Source organism: Falco peregrinus, chromosome 5 (genome assembly GCF_023634155.1).
Source record: "Falco peregrinus isolate bFalPer1 chromosome 5, bFalPer1.pri, whole genome shotgun sequence".
Lineage (NCBI taxonomy): Eukaryota > Metazoa > Chordata > Aves > Falconiformes > Falconidae > Falco > Falco peregrinus.
This window is the reverse complement of record NC_073725.1, coordinates 99,318,357-99,334,587: the sequence shown is the minus strand read 5'-3', so window position 1 is coordinate 99,334,587 and position 16,231 is coordinate 99,318,357. Positions and strand designations below refer to the sequence as shown.

At 51.7% G+C, this 16,231-nt stretch overlaps 1 protein-coding gene across 16 annotated transcripts in view; it reads right to left on the bottom strand.

Moving 5' to 3' along the window:
- CADPS (calcium dependent secretion activator) overlaps nt 1–14,739 on the bottom strand; it is a 220,801-nt gene extending 206,062 nt beyond the window's left edge. For 6 of the 16 annotated variants that reach the window (XM_055804350.1, XM_055804353.1, XM_055804356.1 and 3 more), the window contains exon 1: nt 14,217–14,738. In XM_055804350.1, coding sequence (XP_055660325.1) covers nt 14,217–14,597 — 381 coding nt within the window. In that variant the 5' untranslated portion in view covers nt 14,598–14,738. Of the gene's footprint in view, nt 1–14,216 lie in introns of all 16 variants that reach the window. The other 10 variants (XM_055804346.1, XM_055804347.1, XM_055804348.1 and 7 more) reach the window with 3 other exon arrangements.
- Between the last annotated feature and the right edge of the window lie 1,492 nt (nt 14,740–16,231).

Genomic DNA, 16,231 nt, shown 5'->3' with positions numbered 1-16,231 from the left:
GTGTCGTCTTTCATCATTAAATTTTAATGGAAAAAACACTGCGATTTGCTTAGTCTGAATATATGCGCAAATGTAAAGAGACCATCTGACATTGTCGAGGCATAACACCACAAGATAAATGGAGACTATTTGCCACACTACTGGAGCAGCTGTAACTCTCTCCCAGACCTGCAGCAATCAAACAAAAGGGCACAGAAATAGCAAGCCATCTGCCTCTTGCTGGCCACTGAGTCTTATGCATTTGGCTGATAGGAAAGAATCAAGGGTCTTATTCTTCTACTGCTCATATAGGCTTAAACAGGGGGCAGCTGAGCTGTTACAGTAGTTTAAATGCCCATCTCTTAGTCCCATTTTGATTCTCCCTGCAAGACAGCCATCACCACAGGACAAACATGTGGAGGCCGTGGTTTGCACCAAGAGTGCCCTAAGCAAGGGCAACCGGAGCACATGCATATGCATCCAGAAAGCACCGGTCTGGAGCACAGCCTCACTTCACAAACTCCCAGCAATGCAAAACCAGGCACAGCACTCCAGGCTGCCTTCATTTCATACAGCAATTGGGTTTTGAGAGCATGAAAAGGAAAGAGAACAGTGGGGCAAAAAGCCTGAAGATTTTCCTGTCCTGCTTCTGCATTACAGTGCAATTCTCCCTGCTGCTCCCCCCTGAAGGATGCAACACCCATGACAAGCTCGGGAGACAACAGAGGAATGAGCTGCAGGCAAGCCACGCACTCCCCCACGTATGGAAACATCGAGCAGCCTGCTGCCCGCCTTCCCAAAAGCAAACAGAGAGGAGGAAAGGGTGCACAGCTATTGTGCAGAGTTGTTAAGATCTATACGAAGGCCCACATGTGTAAACTAAACATCGGCTCCTTTTATCATCAAGTGCGTACAACTTGTAAGCATGAATTATGCAAGACCGTTAACAGTCGTCTTATAAGAGGGAGCAGCTGTAGAAGCTGCTCTGTGTCCTCCAAGCAAGTCACAGAAGGGGCAGCCCATGGATGCTCAGTGTCTGTGCGGCTGAGCTACAGCATGGGCGCTCTCACCAGATCCAGTCCCAGCGCTCCCAGGGACCCACACACCCTATGCTAAGCAATTAGCACCTCATAATCTCTCACCATCTTCCAGCACTCTATGAAGAAATATTTTCATCACCTTTTTACTGACAGCAGCTTGAGAAAGATCTGGAGAATTGTGTGAGCTTGTGAAGGAACGAGCAGGGAGCTAAACCTGCAAGCCAGCCCAAACCCAAGCCCCCAGCCAGTGCCCAGACTGAGGAACTCTGCTTTTGCCTGGGAGCACAAGGAACCTGAAACAGCAAAGTGAGACCAGGGAGCTCCATCCCTGTTTCAGTTCAATAATTTTCTCTTTGACTAGTGAACCCCCGCACTTGGCTGGTGCCTGTGGGTGAGGATGCCAGCCCTAGGGCAGCGCTGCACAGCCCACATCGCAGGCATCACCAGGCCGCCTGCAAACACCGGCTGCAGGTGGGGATGCAGGCAGGGATGCAGGCGAGGATGCAGGCTGGCAGCACCGTGCACTCACCTGCCCCGAGCCGTGACCTGTACAGCACCGCAGGTGACTTAACTCAGCCCGGTCACCAGGTCCTCACCGAGCTGACACCACACTTAGCAAATGTGCTAAGGTTGCTGACAGTAAGCGCTGGCTGTAAATTACCTATAGGGTGAGAAAGCTTTTGATAAAATTTTACATAAAATATTAATCTCTCCAGTCAATACAGATGCTGTTAGGATTGAGTGGCGGGGCTGTACGCAGCGAGGAAGTGTTTTGGAATATAACAGGTGCTGCAAGGGGAGGCACAGATCGGTATTAAGACCAGTTTCATTTATTGTATATATCATCGACTTGGAAGAACAAGCATCAAGCACTGTGATTACATTTACTGATGATTCAGAGTTGTGTGGGCTCCTCAATACACAAGAGGAGGGCAATAAAGTCCTGGACAACTGAGCAAGCAAGCACCTCAGGGGATAATTAAATTAATTCAAGCTATGGAAATGCCACACAACAAGGCTAAAACATAAAGCAAGTAACATTGAAAAGGACTTTGCACTCAGAGACTGTGAGAGACAAACCCAGGCTACTGCTTGCTCCCAGTTATCCACCCAGAGCACCAGGCGCTGCACAAGTACAAAGCTGATGTCACGGCCATCAGGTGAAAACAGGTACAGGTCACGCACGAAGCATTAAAAAAGCAGTCCCAGTGACACCAGTTGTACATGCCCACAGCCCAACACACTGCGGCTTTAGAGAGGAGCTGTGCCACCTGGGCACCTCTGGCAATACAGCAGCTCCTGGGCCACCCTGGGAAAACAAACCCATGCAGGGGACCTCAGGCCACAGCGCCTGCCTCCCACCTTGCTTACCAGCTCCCAGTCCCTACGACCAGCTTCCTTCCAGACTCTTGACTAGAGCTCCCCGTTCCCAGATTGTGTACCTGCCCCTAACTGCCTGGGCAGCCTCCCCTCGCTAACAAGCCCTGCCTGATGCAAGGCAGCTGCCTTAGGAGACAGAGGCATCTTGTCCGAGCCACCCTGCCCAGCAAAGAGATTGTTGGCAGGGCATCACAACAGGCACAGAGCCCCTTTCAGGAGAGGGGCCCCAAGAACACAGCAGAGCAAGACTGGGAAACACAAAGCATGTGGAACAGCAACATGAGGAAGGACACAGGAGAAGTAAGAAGTGGCAAAGCTGCCCAAGGTGCCAAAGGCAGGAAGATGCTAAATTTGATGAGGTTGAGGAAGAGAGCCAAAGGAGAAATAAATAGAGCTAATGAGAAAACAAGGCATGAGCATTCAAAAACCTTTAACACACTGCTAAACAGCAATAAAAAGGCAATTAGAGTTCCGAGATGCATGGAGGGTAATTGCACACACTATAAATAGGTGGTGGGAAGACTGTCCCGCTCAGCAGGATCTGATTCACTTTTGGGGTGACTTCTCCATGCAGACAGGAATATTCTGGTGCGAGACAGAAGCTGAGAGATAAGAGTTTACAGGGAGATGAGATTACAGGAAGAATTTCTATCACACACATCCTTCTACATGAAATATACACCAAGCAGGAGCTTTGCAATAAAGACTTCAGAGGTCTGAGCTTGAGGAACTCCAAACAGAAGTTCAGCAGTAGAGATGCAAAATAGCCTTAGAAAGAAACATCCATTTTCTACCAGCCAGCAACATCTACAACACTAGAGTCTGGGCAGCTGAGTGGCTGCCACTACTGATGGAGAAACGGGCTAACCACACGGCTCTCCAGCACCCACAGAGATCCTGCCCTGCTCAGCTCATAACCCTTGCACAAGCATGTGCACACATGCACTTGCAACAGCATTCAACAGCAACTAAGCAGCTCGCTGTGCTCCACAGACACATAACCCCCTCCCCTGTGCTAAGGTACACCCTGGAGGGATGCCCAAGTCTGGGCCATACAGGCTCACGGCAGCCAGTGCAAGCAGCTGGCTCACTGTTTAAAGAACAAGTTTTCTGATGCCATTCCCTGCCCAGGCTTCCCTCCCTACACCAGCCAGGCTGGAGCAAGTGCACTGACTGCCACGAGGTGCTCTCCTTTGCTAGGCGCACAGCTCAGGCTCTGAGGCAATGTGCCACCACAGGTCTTGGGGAAGAAGGAGCCCGCAGAGCAGATAAAACCCACAAGACCCCAGGTAAAGGTAGGGACAGAGTCTTTGCAGCATTGCAACCAACATCTTTAAGAGCAGATGGTACCACTGAAGTCCAGGGAACTCACCAACAAGCAGAAACTGCACCAGGCAGATCCCTGACCAATGTAAACCAACAGTGCACGATCAACTCAAGTTTTCTTTTTTGAGGACATCAGTTCTATCTTGAGACAGCTAGAGGGTAGAAAAAGTCCTATTCACCTCCAGCCAAGCCTTCTGCAGAGTAAATAGGAGATGGAAAATGCAGCCACCCCTGGGAGCTGTAAGCAATCCCTGCCCCCTGCCCCGTCTCCTTCACAGCCACCCTTCTGGAGGAGGAAAATTTTCAGACTGAAGCACCAAAGACTCTAGAAAGGGATGGAGCAAAGCTGTCACTTCACAGCTCCACACTCCCTTGGCCAGGCCTGGTGTCCTTCCCAGCTCCCTGTTCCTTCCCACCGCAGAGCATTGGCATCAATTCACACATGGGAGCTGCTCTGCCCTCACGAATGACTGAGCACACACAAAGTCTCTGCAGTCCTAACTCCAGCTAGCTCCTGGCTATGCACCAAAAAACAACCCCGTGCAGCCCAGACAGCTGCACATCCCCAGATAACAGCAGCAGATGGCTTCTGCCTGAGGTCTTGCTGGCAGAGGGTGGTCTGCGGTGCCGGGGGTGGGAGGCACAGCGCTGGTTTTTGCAACACGCACCACTGGAGGGTCACGCAGCCTTGCCCGTGGCTGAAGAAGCGCTGGCTGTGTCCTTCTTTCATCCTTGCACTGTCACCATGCAGGTAGCAAAGCAGCCGGCTCCTGCTGCGTCACTCCATTAGCTTCCTTCCGAGACAGCAATGAGTCTGTCATCTCTGGTTGCAAGAAGGGTGGGAGAAGTCTGCTCAGAGGGAGGGGAAATCTAGGGGTGTAGACTATAAAAGCAAACTTGGCATGTGCAACATGTAAAGCATTTGTGCCCTCTTGCTGTACCAGGAAAGGATATTTGGCATTTTAGGAAAATTTGCCTTTTGCCAGATATTCTGCTTGTGTGATGCCTGCATCACCTTCCAGCTGCCTAAACCCTCTGCTGCTGAGGTGTGAGAGCAGCTGACCCTCCCCATAGCACGCCAGGCAAAGTGAAACCCTCGTCTTGCAAAAGCTAGTCCCTGCCAGCACCACCAGCAGTCCCGACAGAACTTCTGAACAGCTTCACTTAATTGCTCCCAAATCATCTAGTATTTTCTATGCCTAAAACTTAATGCCCGAATCCGCTCTCTTTCCCGGCCCCCACCCATCAGACAGGGACGTCTGAGGGGAGCGACAAGTAGCACACGGGCTGCATCTGGCTGGCTGTTCATGGAGGAGCTTCTCCCTTCCACAGCCACCTGCACCAGCCACGTGCCAAGGTCCACCACAGTGAGCCCAGAAACCTCTTCCCAAAGCATCTTTGCAGTATTATGGGTTTAAGGCTCCCTTGAATCTCTCCTTGGAATAAGAGTTTGTTTCCAAGCAAAGCACCACCTGGAATTGAGATGGGTGGTACAACGGACAGTGGTGATACGTACAGAAAAATGCCTTCTATATAGGAAGAAAACAATACATTTTTGACCCCAATCGAACTCTCTACTGAACTACCATCATATCTCACTCCAGTGAGCGTGGTACTGTATTTAGAAGCATTGGTTTACGTTCCTTCTGACAGCCAAATATCAGACCCAATTCCCTTTATCACACCAGGGTGCCACCAGCCAGGCAGCTTGTCCTGCTGTTCCCAGACAGGAACCTGTACATCATCTGTGACTCCCCAGGCTCCGAAATGATCCTTGTGCACACACCCCCACATCCCTCCTGAAAGAGGCAAACCACCACCCTTCTCCAAGCTCCAAGGAAAGCAAGAGGCTGCTCCGCTGTGTTACGGCAGTGGGGAAGGTTGTGTGTTGGGGTACAAGATTTTACAGTCTTAAGCAGCCCAACGTGTGGCTGTGGCTGCCTGGTAAAATCCTGCACCTCAACACACAGCCTTCTGTTATCTCAGGGCAATGCTGACTTAGCATCATCTGGACTGGTAACATGATAAACTCCTCAGGGAAGGGAGAATCACTTCCTACAGGAGATGGCGTACCCTGTACACCTCATCGATTGCAAACACGTTGCAACTAATAGACATCAGTGGTTACTACAAACTTACAGGATCTGCAAACTCCCAGCACCATCCTCTCCAGCTCAGCAGGTGCTTGGGACCAAATTCAGATGCTAGAGCAGACACTGCTGATGCTCTTCACAAGGCAGCATGTGAGACTTTCAGTAAGAAATGTCTTAACCAACAGCTGCTTCTACCAGTAGTTCCTCATGGTGTGAGCCTGGAAAATAGCCTTTCCTTCCTATTACTTTCCTTGCCTGCACCAGACAGGCAACTGGGAGCCAACCCACCCGCTTCAAGCCCTGCTCTGAGGGACTGAGCTGAGACTCTGCACATCACGGTGCTGCTCTGGGTGCAGGGCTTCTTTTGCCTGTAGAAGTATATTAGGCAACAACAACATCCAAAACAAGTGCTTTTTTCCCCCACTGCCAAAAAGTTTGAGGTTTCCCCCCCCCCCCCAGCATCCTTCCCCTGGCTGAATACAGACAGCAGATGAAAGTCTTGAGGGGACAAGGTCACTATCAGATTCAGTTCATTCCCAGTGCTCATCCTAAATCATTAAGAGTGAATCTAAATCCCACCCAAAAAAGTAGCGTGAGGTAGAAATGAGATCTACAGACAAAGCTAGACCTGAAGACTGTGTCCTTATATTCTGAAGACAAAGAGCACCCTGTCCTTGGATGAACATCATTTAGCACAAAAGATACGAAAGGCTACTGCCAGACTATTTAGCGGGCAGCCCTGTCTGCCAGGGTATTTGTACAAATCACTGTGGCATCAGCCCCGAGTCCTACCAAAGTCAGTGGTACAGATCCTTCAAGATCTGCACACCACATCTCCAGTCCCTAAACACTGCAGCACCATCATGAAAAAAAAATATCCAGGCTTTGGGCTAGGAAAAACATGATTAAATCTAATTTCATTTCTAGGTTTCTTCATCAAACACTAACATTTGGGTATGGGTAGACACTCAGCACTTGAATTGTTGCGCTCACACAACTGTCCTGAAGCACATGGGTCAAGTCATTGAGTTGGATGGCCCAAGCCACCAAGTTGTGTGCCAGGGCAGTTTTCCAGCCCCTCCAGGCTGGAGGTGGCCTGTACTAATGTGCCCTCACAAGGGTCATTATATACCTCACACTCCTAGAAGCCCAAGCTCCCAACCTTACTAAGGCAGACAGACAGGTTTTGAACTATGACAACTACAAACACAGCATCACTTACCCCAAGCTGAATAAACATTCACATGACATTTTGACTCAGGTGTTTAAATTCTAGAAAATGTCTGACTTTCAGCTTGAATCACTGACAAACAATACCAAATATTATCACTAAAAGCACCTATTCAAACAACAATTTCACACATTCACATCAAACAGTGACTCCCCTTATGTCCAATTTTAAGAATGATGCCCACCCAATCCAGAAGAAAAACCAGTCAAAGCACCCCAACTATCCTGTACCCACAAATAACTTCTTCCAAAACTGGCACCACGTTAGGATGCTCCATGTATTTTTTTCAGTAACTACAAGGTAAAAGCACAGGGATTTTCCCCAGGAACCTGCGTTTCTCCCCTCTCCCACCTTAAAAAAAGACAGAGCTGAACCCTCCTGCTGGACCAAAAAGCATGCCCTGCAAGAAGGATGGCCCAATTCTGACCCACCGGGAGCCAGTGGTACCACCTGCTGCGTGGAGTGGTCAAGGCAAGGAGACAAACTCTGCTTGTCCTCCTGTGCCTGCACCACACCCTCTCAGAGCTGGGGACCGAGGTGTCACCTTCCCTTGCACCTCACCCGGCTCTGTCTTCCAGGAAGGGAAGACCTTTGAGGAGCCACTCATCCTCCTGGGCAACAAACGGAGAGGATCTACTCACCACCACGGAAGGTCCCCTCACAGGCTGTTTTAAGGGAACTTTACTCTTTTAATTAGGCTTAGTTTTTAAAGACACACTAAAATATATGTTTCCTAGAAATTACTTTGTGGGTGAAACCCTGGTGCTGCTGAAGCCACTAGATGAATTCACATCAACACAAACCAAGCAACGGCTCTTGATTATATATGCTGTATTGATTGGTCTTAACATATTAATCAGGTTTACATAATTAAATAGAAATAGGATATTTACCTTGTACTCCCCTGGACTAAAGCATTGGCAGTAGCTGTAAGGGGGTTGTATACATACGCTGCTAGTAGCAGTGTTGTGATGGCTGGGTTCCTACTGCTAAATCACACTACAAATTAAATACTTCTCCAGCTAACAAAAAATTACATAGGGAAATTACTTGCTGACCGCTTCCCTCTTAGGTGAATGGAGAATGAGTGACTCATCATTCAGCAGAAGGAATTACAAGTTGTGCAAAAGGCAAAGTGCTTCGGGGAAAGCATCTAGACTACGCAAAGCAAAGCCATAAATAATACCTTTTGGAAATGACGAGCTTTAGCAGGGGTTGGAGCTGCACGATCTGCTAAGTCTTCTCCACTCTTAGTTCACAACATCTCTGGCCTGAGAGGTGCCACCCACAATAATTGAATCATCAGGCTATGGATCAGGAAACGCAAAGTTTTACAACAGCCGAAGACCAAGCTCACAGCCTATTTAATTACCTGCTTCCCAATCCAATAAGCTGCAAGTATATAAATAGCCAAAGTATGACAAATATTTAATATCTGCTGGAATTAAATTAAGATAAGGCACTGGCAAAATAAATTATAAGTGTTTTAACTGAAAAATAACCATTTTCTGAAGATTCCAGACAATCTGAGCACAACAGCCACACTCTGCACTCCACACTGCCAAGGAACACCGCATCTCAGATGTGCCAGACCACCTTCCCCACCGCAGCGCTGTCCAAGCAGCAGTGAAATACAGGCAGGCTCATCTTCACGTTGGGGTTAGCGTGGTGCTGACCCGGGAACAGCCCTAGCCTCATTTGATGGTGGCATAGCCTACGCCCACACTGAGCCAGCTAAGTGGCAAAAGCAGCCCCTAACTACTCTTCCAGGTTTTTATGGGCATAGCACTGATAACTATCTTGCACCAGGTCCAGGTGATGCCTGAGACCTGCCTGGAGCTTCCATCTCCTCAAACAGCACTAGAGAGCAACCGAGGAACAGGCAGAAAATAAGCAGAGCATCATCTTTACCTCTCCTCTCCTGCAGAGCTGAGAAAACCACACCTCCAAGGGTTTCTTGAGGCCAGCAAAGCAGAACCTGACCATAAAAATCACAGTTCCTCCAGCAGGAGACTGCTAAAACAAGTCCCAACACCACCTGAGTCATGGTCTGTCCCAGAAGAATGATGTGTTGGTGGTTTTAAGAGAGAACCTGTGTAAATATTATGCGAGAGTAACAACCCAACCCATGATAGGGAAGAAGTATGTGGTTATTTGGAAGGCTGCAGTAGCTTTACTATATGTTCCTAACTGTTGTAGCATCTGCATGCATGCCAAAACGGCAGAAATTTGATAATTTAAGATGCATCGTAACTGATTTAACCAAGTTTCTGATCCTTCACACCTGTTCTGCATTAAGCACTGTGCTTAAATCAATCATCATTCAGCAAAGCACAAGCTTAAGCGCTTTGCTGAATTTGACCGAGAATTTTGTTAATGCACCTGACGTCATCCCGCAGGCTTACACAAGGACCCAAATCACAAGGCACTTCTCCCAGGAGTAGCTCCAGTAATCTGCAGCTAAGCTGGAACTTTTTTTCATCCCACATTTATCCCGCTGGGAACTGATTTACTCTCCCACATGCTGCCCGCCTGCTCCCTTGTTCTGCGGGGAGGAAAACAGGTGATGGCAATCACAACTGCAGCAATGCCTGACCTAACATGCTCTCACATTTTAACTCTTGATAAGTTCTTCCTGCTGCCCCTTTCCTAACGAGTGTTTTCAAGGGGCTGGTGATAATCTGGAGATGATCTCCCAGTTTATACTATTTTGAATGAGCAAATGCCGATTCCTCGGTTGTGCTGTGCCTTTTGGCTGCTGTACTTTGGAGGTACTTAGCAAGAGGTATAACCCACATTCAAGGATGCCTGGTCTGCATCACTACAGAGACATACACGTTGCCTGACTTCCCCAGGCTTCCAGCTGAGCTCTCCTCCCAAAGGCTTCAGACAGTTGGGATCAAGCAGGGAGAGGCACAGGGCATAGCCGGTTGTCTCAACTCTACTTCCAACAAGTCAGCGTGAGCTAGAGAAAAGACTAAATACATCCTGGGCAAGCAATTACCAAGCTAAGTGCCATCTGCGGTAATAAAACACATTGTTCTGAGAGCAACAGAGCTGGCAAAGCTGCTTTCCTCCTGAGCTGCATCGTGAGGCTGGAGCCTTCAGTGTCTGGCAAAGTGTAAACTCTGATGGGAGCTTTTTCCCCCAGGTCACACATCCAGTAGGTCTCTTGCTCAGATTCCCCAGTGTCTAGTAAGGGCTGTCCACACACTGCCACTTTCCTCCCACCTGTGATAGGCAATAAATACAGATGTCCCTATTTTCACCAACCTTTTAAGGGATGAGTATCTTGCAGACCACTGTCTGCCTGTCAAATGTGCCTGGAATTCAGTGGCAGCTTAAAAAGAAATTTAAGGGGAAAGTAAGACAGCACGAGCAGGTTCTAATAAGCCTTTTCCCACCCACCCCCCTCCTTAGGAAACAATGCTAGTAAGGTGTAAATAAAAGAAATTGCAGGTAGACATCACAGATGTGTAGTTACTCAAGTAAAGCCTTACTACAAACATCAAGATAAACTTGAAGCAGAGGTGTAGGCTTGAACACACTAATCTAAAAACCAATTTTCACTCTGCTGCTGAAATTTCTGGGGCATCAGGATCAGAAAAATACCATCTGAGTGACATTTGCTTGAATTCAACTTGAAATCTGAAATAGTTTGTTACCGGTGTAAACAAGCAATGCTGTCATGCCCACATACAGTATATACCCAGCTATGCCATCCATTCACACATTTCCACTGCTCTCTCCTCTCTCATATACATTATAATTCCTCAAACCACATGTAATTGTCTTTCTGTGGCAACAGTACCTTAAGTACACACTTCCCTTTATTCCAAGGCAGTTCACGAGCGCTGCAGAACAACAGGCTGCATTTTCCAGCTCCTGAGCACTACACACAGGCGTGCTGCTACATAACCGGTACCCGCGGTGCCTGTGCATTACACTGCCATAACATGCAGCCCCTGGGGCGCAGGGTACCGGCCAGCTCTGATAGAGCAGCGCTGTAGGATCAAGGAGGGAGGATTACACGCCTCAGGGGAGGTACTGCGGGCATCTTCAGCCCAGGCAAGAACTTCAGTGCTGCAACTGTAACAAACCCAATTGCTTTCTTTTCTGGGAAAACTGCAAAGAAGATGATGAAGCTACAGAAACCACCTGGGCTCTGGGAGCTTGGCAGGGGCTGTATGCAGCGCAGCCCATCTCAGGCCCTGTGGTTCTCCCATGGAGATGGGCTGGCTCTTAGCAGGTAGCCCAGTCAGGCAACTGCTCTGCAGGGCGACCGCCTTGCCACCTCACCTGCAAAGCCTGGTCACCCTGCTTGGGCTGTGCTCGGGGCTGGCAGCACCTTCCCGTGCTACAGGGGAGAGCTGTGGGCGAGGTGAAGCCAGACCTCCTCCTCCTCCTTCCAGCACCAGGCAGGACCTGCCGAGCAGGGCTGGGGACAGGCCACTAGCCCTCACCACTGCACAGCCCTGCCAGAACACCTCTGCCGTGGCTGCTCAGCACCTCGCCGATGCAGGCGTGGGGTCTGAGCAGCCCTGCACGAATCCTGGCCGGTCCCCAGCCCTATCAGAGCCCAGCAGGGCTCCCAGGCGTCCTGCCCGAGGGCAGCAACCGCAGCGGGCATCGGACAGGGTCAGGTCCTCACATCTCCAGGGTGCCCACACAGGCAGTGGATCAAGCATCTCCCTCCCCAGCCTCTCCGTGGCCCTGCACCCTAGTGTGGGGGCTTCTGCTTGCCATTTCTCCCAGGATGAAACCCTTCCAAAAGCCAGGCTGTGAGGGTGGAGAGGCAAATGGCACATGGAGAAGGAATTGGACTATCCCTCCTCTGCTAATGAGGAAACTGAGGCAACAGCTTCCTGGTTTTCTCCCAGCTTTCCCCCGAGGAGCAAAATGTATTTGCTCCACCCTGGTGAGTCTTGAAACATCTGGTATTTCCATTGTTGCCAAAGGCCCACCAGCAGACAAAGTCCTCACAGAGACCATCCAGCCTGGCAGAGCCGCCATGAGAGAAGCTTGGTGCCCAAGAGGGAACGAGTCCCACACCTTCACCCTCTGATCCCCCTAAAGCCACAGAAGGAAGGGTGGGCTTTCCCAGAGGGATGCGCGAGAAAGCAAAGGAACACATGAAGTGAAACAACAGAGTCCAGGCTCCAGCAGTCCTTTGACTTTAATAGGAGTCTTGACTAAGGAAAAAGGGCAAGGATTTCCTCCCAGCATGACAACTGAATATGGGGATATAAAGAAGATGAAAACCCAGCACGACTTCACCTTTAAAAGGGAAAATTCAAGTGGACATGTGTTGTCAAGTTGAATTTAGCTTTCCCAATTCCATCTCACTGCTAAGTTTGAGGAGAAATGGTCAGCCCCCGAGACACACCTATTTTAGCTATTTGTAGAAATAAGCCAGATGCATTTCCCTATGTTATTCATGTCACAGAGATGGATTTCCTCCTAAGATCCTGTGTAACTTCCCCATTCACTCAAGTATTGCTGCCGGTTTATAATTTCTCCCATTGCTCCCCATTTCTTCGTTTCACTTGCAGTTTATTCCCCCCTTTTCTCTTTCCTTCCCCTCTTTCTATCCCTTCACAGCACAGTATCTTGATTCAGGGACTATGAGTCACCCTTCTTCCTAGCCACTCTTCTCTGGACCACTAAAATGCTGCCTGCTCCTTTGGAAAAAACTGCTTTTCAATCTCAGTTCGTGTTTACATGAGAAACAGTTGCAGGGCTTGTTTGTTTGTTTTAGTTTCCACATAACCAGCAATTAAATTCCATCATCTTTTTCAAACATCAAGAAGTTGCACAGGAAACAAAAACCAAGCAGACTTTGAAAATCCACAATCTATTAAAAAGGTTTATAGGCAAAATTAAAATAAAATACGAAACCGAGCTGTATTTTCAGCTATACACTTTGCTCAGCAAACAAAAGCAGATCATTCAACCTTCCAGCAACACCAGATTGTCCTATATTGCCTTTAAACTACATGCAGTACGGGTACACTTTCCTACCTCCGTATGTTGCAATGACTAATAATAGTCCTGTGGTGTAACAGAACTGAATGTCGTTTGCATCAATACATCCAGGAGTCTGTCTGATTTGTAAAGGTCATTTGTGAACACAGAACAGTATCAAGGCTAAAACTGCAGTCTAAGAAACTCAACTGAAAGCACAGCGAGAAAAAAAAAAAACCTCGGCCAGCCGTTGCAGAGCGCTACATCCCATCACAGATCTAACTCTAGCTGCCACAGGGAAAAAGTTGGCTGCATTTGACTGAAAGGCACCTGTGTCCCTATCCCGGGGAAACTGAATTTGTGCCCTGGCCCATGAGCTTGTGCCTCAGCAGAGAGATGAGCTTCAGGAGGGCTCCTGCGGATGGGGAGCCCAGGTGAAGGTGTTCCTGGCCAGCGTCTGCCCTGCCGCCACGGTGCACTCGGGGAGGAAGAGTCGGGACTGTGGCTGTGACTTCACCACCAAGCTCTGCTGCCTCGTTTTGGTGGGAAGCCGGCATCAGGGAGCTCGCCGTGCAGAAACACTTGCAAGAAGTTGAAATGAGACTCAGCAACTCCCCAAGTCAGTGCCAGCGCTCCCAGTTAAGCAAACTTTGCAGCGAGCACAGAGTTGCACAGTCCCTTTGCAGGAGGCAAGGGCACGTGCCTGGTGTTTTCCAGCAACATAACCCATTTCTCTCCTCTCGACAACCTTTAGATGGCCAACATCCCAAACTTCCCGAGTCCTGATGTTGCGTAACTAGGAGCAATGCCATATGCCAGCATGCCGGCTCCGTGCAGGAGACCACGGCGGGGAGCAGCGGGGAGGGGTGGCAAGGGGGCTTCTCACGGCCGGGGCTGGAGCTGCTGCCAGCAACCCCCACCTGCGCGGGCCCAAGGTGCCCTGTGCCGGGACTGCCCTTGGGGTGCCCGGGCGGCCGCGGGCCTGGGGAGCGCCGGTGTGGGGCTGCCGGGGAGCGGGACGGGGGCAGCGGGGCAGGCGGGAGGGCACCCGGGGGAGCGCGCAGGGGCGCAGGGGGCACCGAGGGGAGCGGGCAGGGGACCGGAAGGTGGCTGCCGAGGGGCGGGCAGGCAGCGGGCAGGGGACGGTGAGGGAGCTGCCGGGGGAGGCCGGGCCTGGCCGGGCGGCCAGCCCGTGCGCGATACCTTCTGCTGCCGGCGGGCCATGTCGGTGGGCTGCTTGGCGTTGAAGGGGTAGGCGATGCAGCGCATGACGAAGACGTAGAGCTGCAGCTTCCTCTTCCTCTCCTCCTCCTCCCGCTGCAGCCGTTCCAGCTCGTCCTTCTCCTTCTCGCTGGCCACCGAGGGGCTGGGGCTGGCGGGCCGCGCAGCGCCGCCGCCGCGCCCACCCGGCTGCAGCCCCCCGCCGCCGCCGCCGCTGCCGGCTCCGCCGCCGCCACCGCCGCCCGGGCCCTCGCCGGGGCGGCTGGGCGAGAGCCGCGCCGCGGCGGGCGCCAGCGGCTCCTTCCCGCTCTCCTCCTCCACCAGCTCCTCCGACTCCTCCTCGCTGGACGACGGGTCCAGCATCGCGGCGGCGGCTGGGCTCGCCCGGGCCGGCTGGGGGCTGCGCTGGCTCCGCTCGGCGTGGCGCGCCGCGGCTCTGCCCGGCTCCCGCTCCCGCTCCGGCCCCGGCTCCGCTCGCCGCCGCGCCCGCGCGCGCCCCCGCGCCGCCCCGCCCCGCCCCGCCCCGCCCCGTGCGCGCGGGCGCTGGCCGCGGTGCTGCACGGCGGGGGGCGAGGGAGGGAGCGAGCGCGGGGCGGCCCCGCCGCGCATGCCCGCTGGGCGCCGCCGGGGCGCGGCCGCCAAGGGGCGCCGCCATGGCCGTCGCCTCGGGAGGGCCGCGGGGTGCCGGGCCGGCGGGCGGCTGTGCTGTCCCCGCGCACCGCGCTGCCCTCCGTGTCCCCGCGGCCCCCCACGGACACCGCTGTCCCCGGGGTCCCCACAGCCCCGCACAGACACCGCTGGGTCCCCACTGTCCCCACGGCTCCGCACAGACACCGCTGTCCATGGTGTCCCCACGGCCCCCCAGAGACACCGCTGGGTCCCCAGAGTCCCCACAGCCACCTCTGCGTCCTCGGGTGTGTGTCCCCACAGCCACCACTGTGTCCTCAGTGTTTCCACAGCCTCACACAGACACTGCTGTGTCCTTGTGTCCCCACAGGCACTGCTGTCCTCAGTATCCTCACGGCCCCCCACAGACAGTGCTTGGCCCCTGGTGTCCCCACAGTACCCCACAAACACCACTGTCCCTCAAGACACTGCTGTCCTCAGTGTCCCCACAGCCCCACACAGCCACCAGTGTGTCCTCGGTGTCCCCACAGGCTCACACAGGCACCACTATGTCCTCATGTCCCTACAGACACTGCTGTCCTTGGCATCCCCACGGCTCCCCACAGACAGTGCTGGGCCCTTGGTGTCCCCACAGTCCCCCCAAAACACCACTGTACCCTCGGTGTCCCTCCACAGCCACCTCTAGGTCATTGGTGTCCCCACAGCCCCACACAGCCACTGCTGTGTCCCCACAGCCATGTGAGCCACAGGAACCGCTGAACACTTGTGAGTCTCTACACGTTTGCTTCCCACCAAACGCCCCTTCTTGCCCTTGGTGCCACTAAAAATCTTCACTGGGAAGTGATACTGCTAATAAATATTTCGCCCAAGTCACTAATTATGACACATGTAACGATAGCATGGTATTCTGCTTTGCAGATTATCTGGAGCGAGCTGAGGGCTTCAGGAGCAGCTCTGAGGGGTGAATCAGTGCAGATGTCATTTGTGTCCAATATTTCAATTTTCAGTGATTTTCAGATCTGGTTGAGGCTTTGTTTGCACATACATGTGTATTTGTGGTGGGTGGGTGTTTTCAAGGTTTGTTTTTTCCTGTTCAATTAGCAGTGCTTCTGTTGTAAGTGTCAAAATACCTGTCACCTGTTATACATGTTAATAAATGTGTGTTTTGCTTTTGGGGAGAATGGGTAAACATCGATTCCTGGTGACGGGGCTGCGAGATTAGCTCACGGGAGGGGAGACGGGTTCTGCTTCAGACCACGTGTTTGGGATTTTCACATCAGCTGGGCTTTCTGAACTCCTTGCCTAGTTCTAATTAAAAGCTTAGCGTAGCAGATGAAGAAGCAGCTGAAAAATTGGCACAGAAGGCGGGG